General features: G+C 37.4%; 1 protein-coding gene across 1 annotated transcript in view; it reads right to left on the bottom strand.

Moving 5' to 3' along the window:
- Positions 1-17,947, bottom strand: part of RABGAP1 (RAB GTPase activating protein 1) — a 174,012-nt gene that overhangs the window by 80,071 nt on the left and 75,994 nt on the right. The window contains exon 12 of the mRNA XM_006834741.1: positions 16,842-16,992. Coding sequence (XP_006834804.1) covers positions 16,842-16,992 — 151 coding nt within the window. The remainder of the gene's footprint in view (positions 1-16,841; positions 16,993-17,947) is intronic.

Raw genomic sequence — 17,947 nt, 5'->3', positions numbered from 1 at the left:
ATCTTATTTTGATACCAGTTTTTGAGAAACTGAAGTTTTCTTTTTTTCAAGTGAAAAAAAAACCGAATACATTTGTTCAAGAACAAATAAATTTTTGTTACCACATAAACCTCTCTTGAGTCTTTTTTTCTTATTAACAGATATGCAAGTACTCAGGTCTGAAACTTAGGAATCATCTTGACCACTCTCTCCCTCTTCACAAACCAAGTCCTGGGAATCTATTTCTACAACAACTTTCAAATTTAGTTCCTCCTTTCAGTTTCTAATAGTTTTCTGTAGGCCATCATTGATTATCACCTAGACTTCTACTTGCTTTTATTTTTCTAAATTACTAATTTCTACCTGAATAAATATTTTCATTATGGTACTATATTGTTCAAAAGCATTATTGACTCCTATTGTCTTTCCAAACTGATCTCAGGATTCCAGTCTGCCCTCTAAACACCTTACCCTTGAGACAAACTAGGTCATGTAGTAGCCTGCACACTTGCTATAGACTTTATTTTTGAATCCTAACTGAGTGCTTAACAAATATTGAGTGAATGAAGAAATGATTTTTGAGAGTTAGCATATTCTAATAAGTGGAAAAAAGAATTCATCACAGCTAGGAGTCCAGGTTTTTCACTTGTGAATTTGGGCATATAATTTATATTCTTTACATCTTATGTTTCCCATACATAAAATTAGACAGTTACAGTAATACAGATATTTATATTAGCTGGGAATGTTAAAGAAACAAAAAAATGTAATAAATCGACCAACTGTTACATTACTCAGATTAGTCTAAAAATACTCTTCTACTTCATTTCATATCAATAAAACAGCAAACCACAAATTGGCAGTTCCAGCCCACCAGCCACTTGAGAGAAAAATTAAGCTGTACACTCCCTTAAAGACTCACAGCCTGGGAAACCCAAAAAGGGTTGCTATGAGTTGCAATTTACTTGACAGCATTTAATAATACCAACAACACTTAGGCACTATGGTCAAAATACTTAGGTAACCAAAATCACTTAGGTACTATGATCAAAATATATATATGAAACTTAGTATCTCTGAGAAGCTGTTGTTGTGTTGTTAGGTGCCATCGAGTTGGTACCGACTCATAGCAACCTTACTCACAGCAGAACACAACACTGCCTGATCCTGGGCCAACCTCACTGTAAATCAAGAGTTATGTTTTGTTTTGAACTAAAAAACAACACCAACAACATATTTTTTCCAAGAGAAACAAATTATTCATGATATGGGGGTGGACGGTAGTAAATTTAAATCCCCACAAAAATCTATATACACATTTTCCCTTTAAAATAATGTACTTTACATACAGAAATTTAAATATGATATTCTTTCTGGAAAAAAAGCAGAATAGGTATCTATAAAGGTAAACACATGCACATATATGCACATTAACACATACATAATGAACACACATATGTATATACAAGACTGAAGAGAGTGGTGGCTCTAAAGGATAAGCACAGGATTGTGAACCAAAAGGTTCACAGTTTCAAGCCCACCAGGCACACCATGAGAGAAGGATGAGGCTTTATGTAGCCTTGGAAACCCGTTAAGGGTTTCTATGAGTCAGAACTGCCTTGACAACAACACAACACTTAACAACAACATATATATGACTAAAAGAAAATACGTTAAAAATCAACTACTTATTACTGGATATTAGGGTCTAAGTACATTTTTATATTTTGAATTTACCAAGTTGTAGGTAATACTAGGAGTCCTGGTGTGGCGCTGTGGGTTAATGCGTCAGACAGCAAAGCCGTTTGTATTGCAAGGTCGGCGGTTCAAGCTCACCAGCTGCTCCTTGGAAACCCTATACAAGGTCGCTATGGGTCAGAATCAACTCGATGGCACTTAACAACAACAACAAGGTAATACTACCATCACTACTTTTATAATCAGGTTGGGACAAAAAAAAAAAAAAAAAGCTAAACAGTATCCATCATGTCCTTTTCAGTAAAGCCAACAAAGACAACCTGCCTGAAAGAAGTCCTCCCAGATTTATGTGATGTGGCAAGAACCTATGACACCAGATTCAATTCACTGACTTCATAGGGCTAAGTTCCTTTTGTTATGTTGTTGTTAGGTGCCAAAGGATCAGTCACAGCAACCCTATGCACACAAAAAATGAAAACAATGCCTGGTCTTACACCATCCTCACAATTGTTACATTTGAGCCCACTGCTGCTTCCACTGTGTCAAGTCATCTCATTGGGAATCTTCCTGTTTTTCACTAATCCTCCATTTTATCAAACATGATGTCCATCTCCAAGGACTGGGCCATCCTGGTGGTGGTGTTGTTGTTAAGTGCCACTGAGTCGATTCTGACCCGTAGTGACCCTGTGTAGGGTTTCCAAGGAGCAGTTGGTGAGCTTGAACCACTGACCTTGCAGTTCAAAGGGCTTTGTAGTCTGATGCATTAGCCCACAGTGCCACACCAGGGCCCTCCTGATAACATGTCTAAAATATAAGAGACAGAGTCTCCCCATCCTGGCTTAAGGAGCATTCTGACTACATGTCTTCAAGACAGATCTGTTTGTTTTTCTGGTAGTCCATGGTACTTTGATATTCTTTCCAACACATAATTCAAATGCATAGATTCTTCTATGGTTTACTTATTCACTGTTCAGCTTTCACATTCATATGAGGTGATTAAAAATACCTTGGCTTGTATCAGGAGTACCTTAGTACTCAAACTGACATCTTTGCTTGTTAACACTTTTAAAGAGGTCTTTTGCAGCAAACTGCTTCAGTGAATACTGACTACAGATCCAAGTAAAATGAAGTCTTTGACAACTTCAGTATTTTCTCCATTTATCATGTTATTTGTTGGTCCAGTTGTGAGGATTTTTTATTATGTTTTCACATGAAATCTCTTCAGACTGTATTTGCTACTTATTTTAACTCAAAATAATCCCAGTTAAAAGTTGTGGAGGGAAAAAAAATCTACCTCTACATTTCCGAACCTTACAGTCAGTCCTGATGGCAATTATTCACTATTGTACCACAAGAGTCTTATCCCTATTTCCTTTCGCCAGCCTGGTCCCAAAAGATTGGAAATCATTCATTGGAGATTCTACCTACCCCAGACCCGTCTGGAACTAGGTTCCCTCTTGAAAGCCTGTAAACCAGTCAATTCTTGCCTTTATACCAACCCCTGCCCTTTTTGGTACCCAATGTCTATGTTGCTCATCCCCGTCAACCCTGTTTACTAAGGGGGTAGGATTGGTCCTTGCTGTAAAGATTTATTCCCTTTTTTGAGTGACTACACCCATAAATATAGATCAAGTTCATCGAATTATACCTGTTTACTCTTTTTCTTCCCCCTGCCCCTTTCTTTCTTCTTCTAGTCGAGTTCTGATCATACAGCCACTGAAACCAGGTCAAATGGGTACTATATGCAGGTATAGGGGTTCTTGTGCATCTCCCCTCACTTCATATCAGCTGGATGGTTCACTCTCTGCTCTAGTCCTCTGTGGCCATGTCACTGTCTCTGGGCTCAGAAGTCTTGCCGTACTGCTGGCTATCCAGGTCTCCATCCAGGTTCACAGGAGTCTTTACTGAATGTGGTCGGACTTAGCTCCTAACTTCACTGCTGTTTTTTCCCCTTCTTCTCCTTATCAGTGACCAATGTGATCACCAGCCAGCCCACTTGAGTCTTAGTCTTAGTAGGGACTTTGCTGAGGGGACCCAACCACTTGCCTTGATGGCTCCCGGGGGAACAGCTTACTTGTTCTTATAGTAATCAATCAGATGACCATTATTGTTTCTGATTTTTCCTGCTGGTCTTTCTTTCACAAAGTATCTTCTGTTCTTTGCCACTCCAGGCTGGTCTACTCATCCTTTCCAGTGGAAAGGATCTTACAGCCCAGGAGCGGAGGTCCCTGGAACCATAAAGTGAGAAGAGCGGAGAGCAGGACCTTACCCAGAGAGGCAGTGATGCTGGGGATGGAGACAGAGACAATGACATGGAAAGATGGAGCGGCTGGGGACACTGGATTCAGGGAAGGTGACAGACTGAGTGCTAATGGCTGGGGGGGCAGGCCTGTGGGGTATACCCTTTGGTTATTTGATGATGCATGGAAAGGATAGTAATAATTGCAATGAAATGAAACACAATAGGATGAAAATAAAGCTGATGTTCTCCCATGTAAACCCATATAATTCACAAAAAAAAAAAAAAACAAAAAAAGAATATATAATAGAGATGGCCATGTATAATAATAAAAATATAAGTTTAAAAAAAAGTTGTAGAAAAAATAAGAGTAGGATGAACCATCTGAAATTGCCAATATTTATCCATTTCTGATCTACAGAGACGGCAACTTTTATATGGTTTAAACTACTAATAAAAGATAAAATAATAACACAATGGCAGAACCAAAAAGGTAACAGTCAGGATAAGAGTATTTGAATTCTATTTATTCTTCCAAGCTTTTCAGAGGCTTAACAAACTATAGATGAGAAAAGATCAATCTCAGTTCTTCATATTTATAAGGTTCATTTCTGGGCACTATCTCTTAATTATTGTTTGGTAAAAATGAGCTTCAAGTATTTATTTAACCTTTTTTTCAGTACAACTGATGTGATTTAGTTATATCAACTTCAAGTAAAAGGTTCAGCACTGCTCTGCGAACCACAAGGTCAGCAGTTCAAACCCAACAGTTGCTCCTCAGAAACTCTATATAAGATCTCTATGAGTTCGAACTGACTTGACAACACTTAGCAAACAACAACATGAAAAAATTATTTGAGGCACTTGGACTCATCTTTTACTATTCTCCCTTATCTCCCACATTCATTCAATCAATCACCAAGGCCAAGGATTCAAACTTGAAATTTCTTTTCAAATAGAATCTTCCCCTACCCTGTCAGCCTCTATCCCTAATATCTTGTCTGAATTACTAACAAAACACATTCCCCTATAATTAATCGTACTTCATTCTAGTCCAAATAATCAGAGTAATCTTTCTAGAACTAATAACGAGTCAGGGTGTGAACTTCAAGTAGCAGGTTGAAACTACCAGCAGTTCTGTGGGAGAAAGATGAGGCTTTCTGCTCCCGTATTACAGTCTTGGAAACCTTATGCAGGGTCACTATGAGTTGGAATGGACTCCACGGCATGTAACCACCACCATCACTATCACTATATATAGTTAAAATGCAGCAGAACTAGGATTTGGATGAAAAAAATCTGGTATTACATAATGGCTACTTTAAAAGTCACTTTGTTATACTGTCTTCCAAACCTGAATATCTTAAAAACCTTCAATATGGCTTAGAAAGCTTTCTATGAGCTGGACCTCTCTAACTTGTCTGCTTTTATAGTCCATGAAACAACCAAGCTCCTTCTCACCCTTGAAAACATTGCTACTCTCCCTAATTCTAATATCCTACTATCTGCCTTACTTGTTGTTGGTGTCAGGTGCCTACTAGTAGCACCTTATTGCACCCAAACAATTCCACTCTTGGAATAATTTCTAAACAGATCTTTTGGCCCTGTAGATGAGAAGGACCTCATGTCATTTGCAGTATTTTAGTAAGTATTTTTTTCTTCTATAACTGCCATGAACCTTTCTTGTAACTACTTAATTAACTGCCTTTTCCCCCATTACCACGGTATATACATAAGTATACGGTAGGCATATATAAGGAGTTAAAAAGCTATTTCTGATTGAATGAATAAACAAATGAATAAAAAAACAATAGACAATTCTTTATATTAGATGATCTTTCCAGTAAAATCCTAGTATGGTAACTGCCCAGTTCACCTACAAGGTTGATTGATACATATGAAAAGGTCTATTTATAGGTAAAAATCTGTCCAATGACAGCAATTTTACTATAGTTAAACCTAATTTGATTCTGAAGGAGCTCTGGTAGCAAAGTGGTTACAAATCGAGCTGTGAACCACAAGGTCGGCAGTTCGAAACTACCAGCTGTTCCACGGGAGAAAGATGAGGCTTTCTGCTTCCGTAAAGATTTACAGCCTAGGAAACCCTGTACAGGGTCACTATGAGTCAGAACCGACTCCACGGCACATCACAACAACAACAATTTGATTCTGGTTGTAGAATTAAGGATGCCTTTATTCCCTGGACAGATATGATTTACTGGAAGTCAATGTTATTATTGTTAAGTGACATCAAGTCCATTCCAACTCATAGTGACCCCATAAAGTGTTTCCGAGGAGTAGCTGGTGGGCTGAATCACTGACCTTGAGGTTAGCAGTCCAATGATTATCCTATAGTGCAACAACAGAACTAAAAGTCACTAGAGGGGAAATTCAGAGATGACATTTGGGGACTTAAAATTATTTTCACAAATAACAAAGGGAATCTAACACAGTAACTGCTTATGAGAGCAAACAATATTTAAGACCACATACAACCCATTTTCTTTCTCACAATGAACAGTTATTAAAAAGTTAAATTATGACCTGTTATTTGAAATACACTCACACATACTCTGATTTTTTTAAATGTTACAATTTATGATCAGCCATTTATTTGAACAACCTCAATTCAAACAGAAATGAATGATTTCAGGTATAGAACCTCATCTGATATCATATAAAGCAACAACAGAGCTGAGACTATTACTTGAATTTCTAAACTCAATGGTAAATGTTCTTTTTTGCTAAATTAACCCTCTTTTATCCTTATTAACACTGACTATTAAAAAATATTTCAATATACTGCCAAGAAATTTGGAAGACAGCAACCTGGCCAACCAATTGTGCCATTCAAATGATAAATCATCAAACAATATCATTAATATCACATACAAGGAAATTTTTTCTGAAGATAATTTGAGAATGGTTACAACAATATATTGAAAGGGGACTTTCAGAAATTCAAGCTGGAATCAGAAGAGGAAATGGAACTAGGGATACAATTGCTGATGTCATATGAATCTTCGCTGAAAGCAGAGATATCAGAGAGATGATTACTTATGTTTTATTGACTATGAAAAAGCTTTGGACTGTTTGGATCATGACGAGCTATGGATACACTGTAAAGAATGGGTATTCCAGACGCTTAATGATGTTTATGAGGAACCTATACATAGATTAAGAGGTAACTGTTCAGACAGAACAAAGGGGACACTGAATGATTTAAAATCATGAAAGGTGTGCGCCAAGGTTGTATTCTTTCACCTTGTGGTTAGCAGTCGAATGCTTATTCTACATCACCACAGTAGGACTCCCTGACACATATTGTTTTTGTTAAGTGCTGTCGAGTCGGTTCCGACCCATAGCGACCCTGCATAGGGTTTCTGAGGCTGTAAAAAGATAGCTGTTATTACTGATAAACTATTTTCCTCTTGGATTCCTACAGAGATAAAAACTGTTCACATTTTAAAAAGGAAATCATGAAAAAGAAAAAGAACCTCCACAAAATTTCACTGCTTATAGAAATATGAACTACCTTAAAGATGTTGTTAATTACCATGCAGTCAGTTCTGACTCATAGCGACCCTATAGAGGGTTTCTGAGGCAGGAAATCTTTACGGAAGCAGAAAGCCTCATCTTTCTCCCACGGAACAGCTGGTAGTTTCGAACTGCTGATCTTGATGTTAGCATTTCGATTTGTAACCACTATGCTACCAGAGCACCTCACCCTAAAGATACACATATCTATATATTTTATAGAGGAGCCCTGGTTACTCACAGTTAAAGTACCTTGACCCCACCAATATGCGGCAGTGTTTTCACAAAAGTTTATAGCTTTAGAAACTCAATGAGGCAGTTCTACTCTTTCCTATAGGGTTCGTATGAGTCAGAATGGACTCAGCAGTAATGGGTTTAGTTGACTTGGATGTATTTTATATTACTTAAAAGTCATTTATCTGTGGATTACAAAGAGTATATGGGAAAACTTTTGCCCTACATAGATTTCCTAGAGGACAACCAGATAAAAAAGTTGATGATAAAGACAGCCATCAGATTTGTTTGTCAAATTAATGTTTTCTGATCTTTATAAACCATGTCCTTATTTCTGATTCAAATTTAGTCTCTGAAGATAGTAAGTAAAAAAATCTCTAAGGTAAAATTTCATGTAAAATTTCAGAGTACAAAGTATATGAGGATAAGTAAGAAAGTATCACTAAAAAATCACAGAAATCTTTATAATACAAAATTATCAAAATGTGACCACCACTTCACCTGTCAGTTTGTTATACTGTGGTGGCCTGCATGCTGCTGTGATGCTGAAAGTTAAGGCATTCGACTGTGTGTATTTTAACAAAGCACTGATAACATTGCACAGAATTGGTATTACAGAACACTTAACTGTGCTTATGAACAACCTGTACATTGACAAAGAGGCAGTCATTCTAATAGAACAAAGTGATACTGAATGGTTTCAAGTTACAAAAGAAGAAAAAATGGAAAGACCCCCAATAATAAGGGCTGACAGAGTAGAAGCAACAACAGGCTCAACCACCCACTGTGAGGATGGCACAGGATGGGCAGTGTTTCTTTCTGTTGTGCATTGGGTTGCTAGGAGTCAGAACCACCTTGACAGCACAGTACCTAACAACAACAATATCAAACTGTGAAGGTATTCTATCTTGACATAATCTCGGCCTATACATTTCTGAAGGTAGTTGTTCCACTTTTCTAATGCCAACCTTGAGAGATTCAAATTGTATTCCCTTTTCAATATTCCTTGAGTTTTAGAATAAAAAGATTAAATGGACAAGATCAGAGTGGTACAGTGCATAAGGTAACGTTTCTAAAAAAATTCTCACAGGAAACCTTGCCAGCCTTGAAGAAAGAGCAGTTGCACTGTTGTGATGGGGAAAAAAAGTTATTCAATAATTTTCCTGGTCTTTTTCTTAACAACGCGTCCTACGTTGTCAGAGAAAAATCTAAGAAAACAAGTCACTATAACCTTCTAAGCTTGTCTCTGTTTGAATTTAACTGTCCCAGCAGATCCCCTAGGAAAGCACTATTTTGATTAGACCTTTTTATTAGAATTACCCTAATGAGACTGAGACAAGTGTATTACAAAAAGAACTTTTCTGAGGCTACCTATTGAAAGCAGAGACATGTTTAAATCCTTTTGAGTTGGAACTCTAGTTGTTAAGTGCCATCGAGACTGTTCCAACCCATAGTGAACCTATATAGGGTTTCCAAGGGGTGGCTTCTTGTTGTTGTTAGGTGTCATCCAGTTGGTACTGACTCATAGCAACCCTATGCACAGCACAATGAAACACTGTCCGATCCTGGGCCAACCTCACTAATGTTGCCACGCTTGAGTCCATCGATGCTGCTACTTGGCCAATCCATCTCATTGAGGGTCTTCCTCTTTTTCTCTGACCCTCCACCTTACCAAACATGACATCCTTCTCCAGCGATAATATGTCCAAAGTATGAGATACAAACTTTGGCCATCCTGGCCTCCATGGAGAACTCTGGCTGCACTTCTTCCAACATGGATAGATCTGTTGGTTCTTTTGTCAGCCCCATGACACTTTTAATATTCTACTCCAACACCATAACTCAAAAGCATCAATTCTTCTAAGGTCTTCCTAATTTACTATCCAGTTTTCACATCCATATGAGATTAATGAAAACACCATGGCTTGGGTCAGGCACACCTTAGTCCTCAAGCTGACATCTTTGCCTAATGCAGTATGTCGTTTGATCTCTTGACTGCTGCTTCCATGAGTGTTGATAGTTGATATAAGAAGAATGAAGTCCTTGACAACATCAATCTTTTCTCCATTGATAAGAATGTTGTTTATTGGTTCAGTGGTGAGGATTTTTGTTATCTTTACATTGGGATGTAATCCATACCAAAGGCTGTGCATATTTCATCTTCACCAGTAAATGTTTTAAGTCCTTTTCACTTTCAGCAAGCAAGGTTGTATCATCTGCATATCGCAAGCTGTTAATGAGTCTTCCTCCAATCCTGATGCCATGTTTTTCATCATAGAACCCAGCTTCTCAGATTATTTGTTCAGCATACAAGTTAAATAAGTATGGTGAAAGAATACAACCTTGTCACACACCTTTCTTAATTTTAAACAATTCAGTGTTCCCATGTTCTGTTCAAACAGCTGCCTCTTGGTCCAGGTACAGATTCCTCATGAGCACAATTAAGGTGTCCCAGAATACTCATACTTCGCAATGTTATCTGTAACTTGTCATGATTCACACAGTTGAAAATCTTTGCATAGTCAATAAAGCACAGGTAAATATCTTTCTGATATTCTCTACTTTCAGCCAAGATCATTCGGACAACAGCAATGATATCCCTCATTCCACGGCCTCTTCTGAATCCGGCTTAAACCTCTGGAAGTTCTCTGTCAATGTATGATTGTAGTCGTTTCTGTATTACCTTTAGTAAAACTTTACTTGCATGGGATATCAAAGAGATTGTCCAAAGATTTTCGCATTCCATAGGGTCACCTCTGTTTGGAATGGGCACAGATATGGATCTCAATCACTTGGCCTGATAGTTGTCTTCCACATTTCTTTGCATAGATGAGTGAGTGCCTCCTGGGCTGCATCACTTTCTTGAAAGATTTCAATTGTTATTCCATCAATTCCTGGTGCCTTGTTCTTTGCCAATTCTTTCAATGCACCTTGGACTTCTTCCTTCAGTATCATTGGCTTTTGATCATATGCTACCTCTTGAAATGGTTGAACATTAACCATTTTCTTTTGGTACAGTGACTCTATATTCCTTCCATCTTTTCTTGATGCTTTCTGCATCATTCAATAATTTGCCCAGAGACTCATTCAATAACGAAAGTGGAGGCTTTAATTTTTTCTTCAGTTCCCCCAGCTTGAGAAATGCTGAGCGTGTTCTACCTTTTTGGTTTTCTGATTCCAGATCTTTGCACATTTTGTTGTAATATTTGGCTTTATCTTTTCAAGCTGATCTTTGAAATTTTCTGTTCAGCTCTTGGACCTCATTTCTTCCATTTGCTTTAGCATCTCTATGCTGGAGAGCAAGTTTCAGTGTCTCTCTGATGTTCATTTTGACCTTTTCCTTCTTTCTTGTCTTCTTAATGACTTCTTGCTTTCTTCATGTATGTTCTTGATATCATCCCACAACTCTTCTGGTCTTCTGTCGTTAAGTGTTTAATGTATCAAATCTGTTCTTCAGATGATCTCTAAAATTCAGGTGGGATATCTTCAAGGTCATATTTTGGCTCTCATGGACTTGTTTTCATTTTCTTCAGCTTCAGTTTGAATCTGAATATGAGTAATTGATGATCTGCTCCACAGTCTGCTCCCGGCCTTGTTGTCACTGATGATATATGCATGGAGCTTTTCCATCATCTCTTTCCTCAGATGTAGCCAATTAGATTTCTATGTATTCCATCTGGTGAGGTCCATGTGTATAGTCGTCTGTTAATGCTGTCTAAAAAAGGTATTCGAAATGAACAAATCATTGGTTTTGCAGAATTCTATCATGTATTCTCCAGCATCATTTCTATCACCAAGGCCATATTTTCCAACTACTGATCCTTCCTCTTTGCTCCCAACCTCTGCATTCCAATCACCAGTAATGATCAATACATTTTGATGGCATGTTTGATCAATTTCAGAGTGAAGAAGTTGGTCGAATTCTTCTATTTCATCCTCACTGGCTTCAGTGGTTGGTGTGTAAATTGTTGCAGACCGTGTAAGACTGGTCAGAGGTTCGAGGCCCTATAGGCCCAAGTGTAACAGATCTAGCCACTTGGCAGTCAATGGCAAATCGTTTTTCATCTTAATATTCAGTTACATGTATTAATTTAATACAAGAAGCCCTTGATAATCCACAGATAAATGTGATATTTTCCTAAAGCCCAGACTGTAAAGGTTGCAAGGTCAAGACTTTCTGCAAAGGATTAACTAAAAACATCTTAGCTACTTCACAGTTCTTTGTTCTACAGACAAAAAAGCCATCCTCCCTGAATCTCTCCCAAGTGTTAGCTATTCAGCCAAGTTCCTGAAAACCTGGCTCAGGAAGCTGAAACAGCGGGACTCCGCCCAAGCTTTAGTCCTTACCTCTCACCTACCACCACCTGAGCTCAGGGGCTATAGATATGTTAATTGGGCCTGAGACTCCAAGTTGCTGGCCTGGGATTCGAACCAGCGAAGTACGATGTAAAGTTACCTGAATGTCTGGAAAATTACTGATGTTAGCTGTACCTTGCCTAAGTCCCTCCCAGCTTGGTGTGAAGCTCCTCCCCTAAATAAAAGGAAGGCACAGAACGAATCCAGGTGCATTACGACTGGCAAGGCATGCGTGAGGGGGCACAGTTTAGCTAAGATGTTTACTATGCAGGATATTACGGCCTTCGTGGCTGAGATGTTTGCAATGCAGGATCTGCCTGATGCCAGTCCAGCATTCACTCTGGTTTCGGAGTGTCTCTTTGTCTCTCTCTTTGTCTCCTGTGTATTCTTGATGTATCTTTACCGCCGTCAGGTATCTCCTCCTCGTGAACCAAACCCCTATGTCGAGGCAGGTCCCCAACAGTAAATCTGAATAATAGTGGTATTAACTGGACTTCCCTGTAGGCACATGGATATTATCCTTTCACAGACAGCATTGTACCTCATGACTGATCTGGATATGTTCTTTTTGACAAATCAATGCAACACCATTCCTCTTCAATTTGTCACTTCTGGCATAGTACACCATGTGGCCATCAGATCAGATTCAAAATGGCTAATACCAGTCCACTTCAACTCACTAATACCTAAGATATTGATGTTTATGTGTTCCATCTCATTTATGACAACTTCCAATTTTCCCAGATTCATACTTTGTACATTCCATGTTCTGGTTTGGAATGGATGTTAACAGCTGTTTCTCTTCATTTTGAGTTATGCCTCATCAGTAAATGAAGGTCCTGCGGGCTTTCCTCCCACAGGCTTTTCTCCCACGGGATTACTCCATTCGCCTCATCACGGTCAACTCTACCTTTGAGGAGGCAGCTCTTCCCCAGTCGCATTTTGCGTGCCTTCCAACCTGAGGGGCTCATTTTCCAGCACTAAATTTGACAGTGTTTCTCTGCTATTCCATAAGGTCTTCAGTGACTAAATATTTGGAAGTAGTTCATCACTCCTTCTTCCTAGTCTATCTTCATCTGTAAAGATATCTGAAACCTGTCCACCATGGGTGAACCTGCTGGTATTTAAAATACCAGTGGCATAGCTTTCAGAATCACAGCAACACACAAGCTTCCACAGTATGACAAATTGACAAGATGAGTGGCGGAAGGAGTAGTTAGTGAGCTTGAATTGTCAACCTTGATTTTTATTTGCCCTCATGTATTTTAGAAAGAACTCGTGCTCAGACAAGATAATTCCTAGAAACTAGTGATATGTATAAATATGTAAACATGATCTCCATTTGCATAATATATACAAATCTTGCATATACAAGAATGTTCATAGCAACTTTATGCATACTAACCAAAACTCTGGAAACAACCTGAAACACCCATAAAAGAAGAATGAGTTTTGTGACACTGTGGGTTAATGCACTGGACTGCAAGTTTGGTTGGAACGCAAGGTAGGTGTTTAAAGCTCACCCCAGATTCATGGAAACCCTATAAAGGGCTGCGATGAGTTGGAACTGAGCCGACAGCACTTAACAACAACATTCATACAACAGAATACTATTCAGCAACTTAAAAAAGAAAAAAAACTACTGATATACTACTAACAACTACTGAAATGGATGAGTGAAAAAATGTATGATGCAAACTAAGTACGTACTATATGTTGTTGTTGTTAAGTACCATGGAGTCAGTTCCATTCCAACTCATAGTAAGCCTGCACCAGGTTTCCGAGGCTGTAAATCTTTATGGGAGCAGAAAGCCTCATCTTTCTCTCACGGAACCGTTGGTAGTTTCGAACTGATCTTAAGGTTGGCAGCCCGACTCATAACCATTACGAGTTCCATTTAAATGAAGTTCAAGAAAAATTTAAACTAATTATGGAGAAAGAGGTAAGAATAGTAATTACCAAATGGGTAAAAAAGGATGGTGATGGCTACAAAAGGACAAGAACTAACTCTTCTGGGTGGTGGATATGTTCCTGCTCAGAGTGATTACAATGATGTATTTATATGTAAAATGTCATCAAGCTATACACTCAAAAGTTGTCTCTATTTTCCCTATGTAAAGTACAGTTCATTGAAATTTTAATTTTTTAAAAAATGTTGTTTTGTCCTTAAAAAATTTTTTTGATGTTAAACAATGTCAACTACCATTCCCATATGTACAACTATAGCTATTATTTCTAGGAAGAAAGCAAAAAAAAATACTAACTTATAACGAATAATGTTGTTGTTGTTAAGTGCCGTTGAGTTGGGTCAACCCCATAGCGACCCTGTATAGGGTTTCCGAGGAGCAGCTGGTGATCTTGAACTGCCAACCTTGCAGTTCAAACGGCCTGTTAGTCTGGCACATTAACCCACAGCACCACACCAGGACTCCATAGTGAATAACAGTGCAGTTTTTTGTTTTCTTTTAATTACCAATATTACCCTTCAGCAATTTAAATCAATATATATCTGCACAAAAAAGTTTATTTGAGGTTTTGAACATATGTATAACAATAAAAAAGCTTAATATTTTAAGCACATGACACCAGCATATATAAAACATTAGCCAAGAATATTAGATTTTGCTCATAGCTAATCTTTTACACAAGGAACTCTTCTAGCATATTGGTTATGAGATGGGCTGCTAACCTCAAGGTCAACAGTTTGAAACTACCAGCGGTTCCATAGTTCAAAGATAAGGCTGTCTGCTCCTGTAAAGATTTACAGTCTTGGAAATCCTATGCAGGATCACTGTGAGTCAGAATCGAATCCACAGGACATCACTACCACCAACTTTTTATACACTGTGTAACTACTGCGTTCCTATTCTAGAAACAGATGTCAACATTTTCATGACACACACAAAAAATAGAAAACAATCAAACACAGCGACTCCATGTCTCTAAATGATCTGTATGAAGCAGTACCAAGTATAAAGTGATAAACTTTTCAAATAAAATTAGGACAAACATTTTAAAGGACTTCAAAAGAAGAACGTGAAAAGATAATGTTACAACCAAGAATTACACATTCCAAATATGAGTTGCCAATAAGAGAAAACAATCAACCACGTGTACCCTGACTAATTAAACATGTTACATATTCTCATTCTCCCATATGTGTTTTCATAATTTGAGTATAATGCTTTTCCCATCCTTCTGTGCTTGGGGAGTTCATCTAGTAGCCATCTGAAATATTATATTCCTGTTAAAGATCCTACTCTCCCAGGAAGAATTAATTACTTGGTTTTATGGCTCTTACTATCAGACACATTGTATCATGACAGTTCATTGTTTTTGTATTTGGCTCCTAGCATCAGCACTGTGGTTGTTATTTTAATGGGTACTCAATAAACCCTGGTTAAGCAGTTATATCAATAAAATGGAGGGAAACAGAATATTCATTCTGAAAAAAATATAAAGCATGTCTGGAAGTAAGATGTTCAGAGAATACTAACAGTCTAAGCAAATAAAAATAATTTTCTATGAGGAAAGGTCTCATTGCATGTTCAAACACACACTGTTCCTCCTCTATAAGGTGTTTTTAGTAACACTTTATAGGAATACTAGTCATGTATCTTTAAACAAAGTTATACCCTTATCACACTGAAAAATTCCCAAACTATGAATAATACATTCTCAACCCACGTTTGTAATTTGCATGCTACTGGACAAATGGCATCCTAGAGAGAAACACTTCAAAATGCTGAAAATATATACTCAATCTTCAGTTGTTGTTGTTAGGTGCCATCAAGTCGGTACTGATTCATAACAACTAAAAAGTGGAAAGAAACTAAATGTCCATTAACTGATGATACATAGATAATTGTGATATACAGGTATATACAGACAATGGGATATTACTAAGCCATCAAGAGAAAAGAATTACTTGACCCTTGAAAGCAATACGCTGAGTGAAATGTCTTATCGAATAGACAAATACAGAGGTAATTTATTAGTGGCCACCAGGGGAGAACAGGAAGGAGGGGAAAAGGAGGACTCACAGTTTAGGGGATGCTATGCTTCTGCTAATAAGGTTGATGAAAAATATGGAAACGAATCATGATGATGAATTATGATAAACATTTAATGCCACTGAATTATACATGTGAAGAAGGATAAAATGGCAAATGTTCTGTTATGTAAATATTTATTTACCACCAAAATAATAATAATAATGTTAAAACAAAAATAACATGGGCACAAAGCATTGCCTAAAACCTGCAGAAAGCTAGTTTAAATGCTTGGATGCTTGTACAAGTAATTGTTTTTATTGTATTACTTGAGGAATGTGTGATTTTGAAAGCTGGATACTGTAAATATGAGCACTTTTTTTTTAAGAGGAAGCAAGTAAAAGATTATTGGCTTAAAAATGCAGAATCATACTATTCCAATGGCAGAAACTAGAACTAGGCCTTCCTCACCAAAACCATACTTCTGAAAATGTGAAATGACTCAAAATAAATTTTAAAAAAGATTTTATACATCACACAGCACAGCTTGATCTAACAAAAAAATATGCCAATGGCTGAAAGAATTTAGGCACATAAGAGCTAGAGGACATCCTTTGCCTGTATAGTATAGTCAGCCAAGGAAGAAAGTCTTATGCCTTCTCCTTTTGTGCCAACACTAAAAACAACTTCAGGCCCAAAGTACAGCAGTTCTAGTCTTATATTAGAAAACAATCATACAACAAAACTCTTGTAAAGCAAATACTCACAATTACATTTTAATTAAAACTGAATGATCATTCCATTACCTTTGTGATGAGAATTCGGTATTTTTCTACCAGGTGGTCATTGTTGTGACAGCCTGCTAACAGCTGCCAGACTTCTCCTCGAAGAGCTTCAGGGACACCGCTTCTTACTAAAGATGACAGTTGCTTTGGTCTCACACTTAAGTTGAGATGCCTGAAAATAAAGTCAAAGCCCTTAAGTGTATAAGCGGAAGATTATTTAAAGAGTGTTATATTTATGAAAACAACTAGACAGCTTAGGAAAACTCGAAAAAAAGTAACATTAATAAAGAAAAAGAACATGCTATTGAATTAGATATGTTGTTAAGTACCTTTGAGTTGGTTCTGACTTATAATAATCTTGTACATCATTTCCAAGGAGCAGCTGGTGGGTTTGAACTACCAGCTTGATGTTAGCAGTCCAGTGCTTATCATACAGTGCCACACCAGAACTCGAGATTAGATATACCCAAGATAATTACGGAGTCCCTGGGTGATGCAAACCATTAAGTGCTTGACTACTAGCTGAAAGGTTGGCAATTCAAAATCCACTCAAAGGTGTTTCAGAAAATAGGACTGGCATCTACTTCCAAAATGTCCTCAAAACTCTATGTAGTAGTTCTAATCTTAACACATGGGGTCATCAAGAGTTAAAATCAACTCAACAGGAACCAATATGAGATACTTAGTCAATCTCCTTCCCAAGTATCTTTCACTTAAAAAGAAAAATGCAAAACTGGACACTAAAAAAACCAAATCATATGTCGGAAACAAAAAACAAAATGCCAATCAATGGGATACATTATCTAATAGAAAGGCTTGGCCCTAAAGCAAAACTGACAAATTAGTTAAGTATATATATATATATATATATATATATATATATATATATATTCAAAGATAAAATAAAATATTGAGGTATGTTTTAAACATTTACTACCCATGTTTCCATTAGCTTTTCTGAATAAATGGAACGAAGTTTCCACTTTATGATTTTAACATCAAAACAAATTACTAAAGTCTTTGAGCTTCATTATCTCATTTATAAGATACGGAAAATAAAATGCAATGTTGGTATAAGTTTACAAAATGCTTTTGTATTACAATATCTCATTTAATCCTCCTAACAA

The sequence above is a fragment of the Chrysochloris asiatica genome, unplaced genomic scaffold, assembly GCF_000296735.1.
Source record: "Chrysochloris asiatica unplaced genomic scaffold, ChrAsi1.0 scaffold00014, whole genome shotgun sequence".
Classification (NCBI taxonomy): domain Eukaryota; kingdom Metazoa; phylum Chordata; class Mammalia; order Afrosoricida; family Chrysochloridae; genus Chrysochloris; species Chrysochloris asiatica.
The sequence above is the reverse complement of the archived record's forward strand: the minus strand, read 5'-3'. Positions and strand labels throughout refer to the sequence as shown.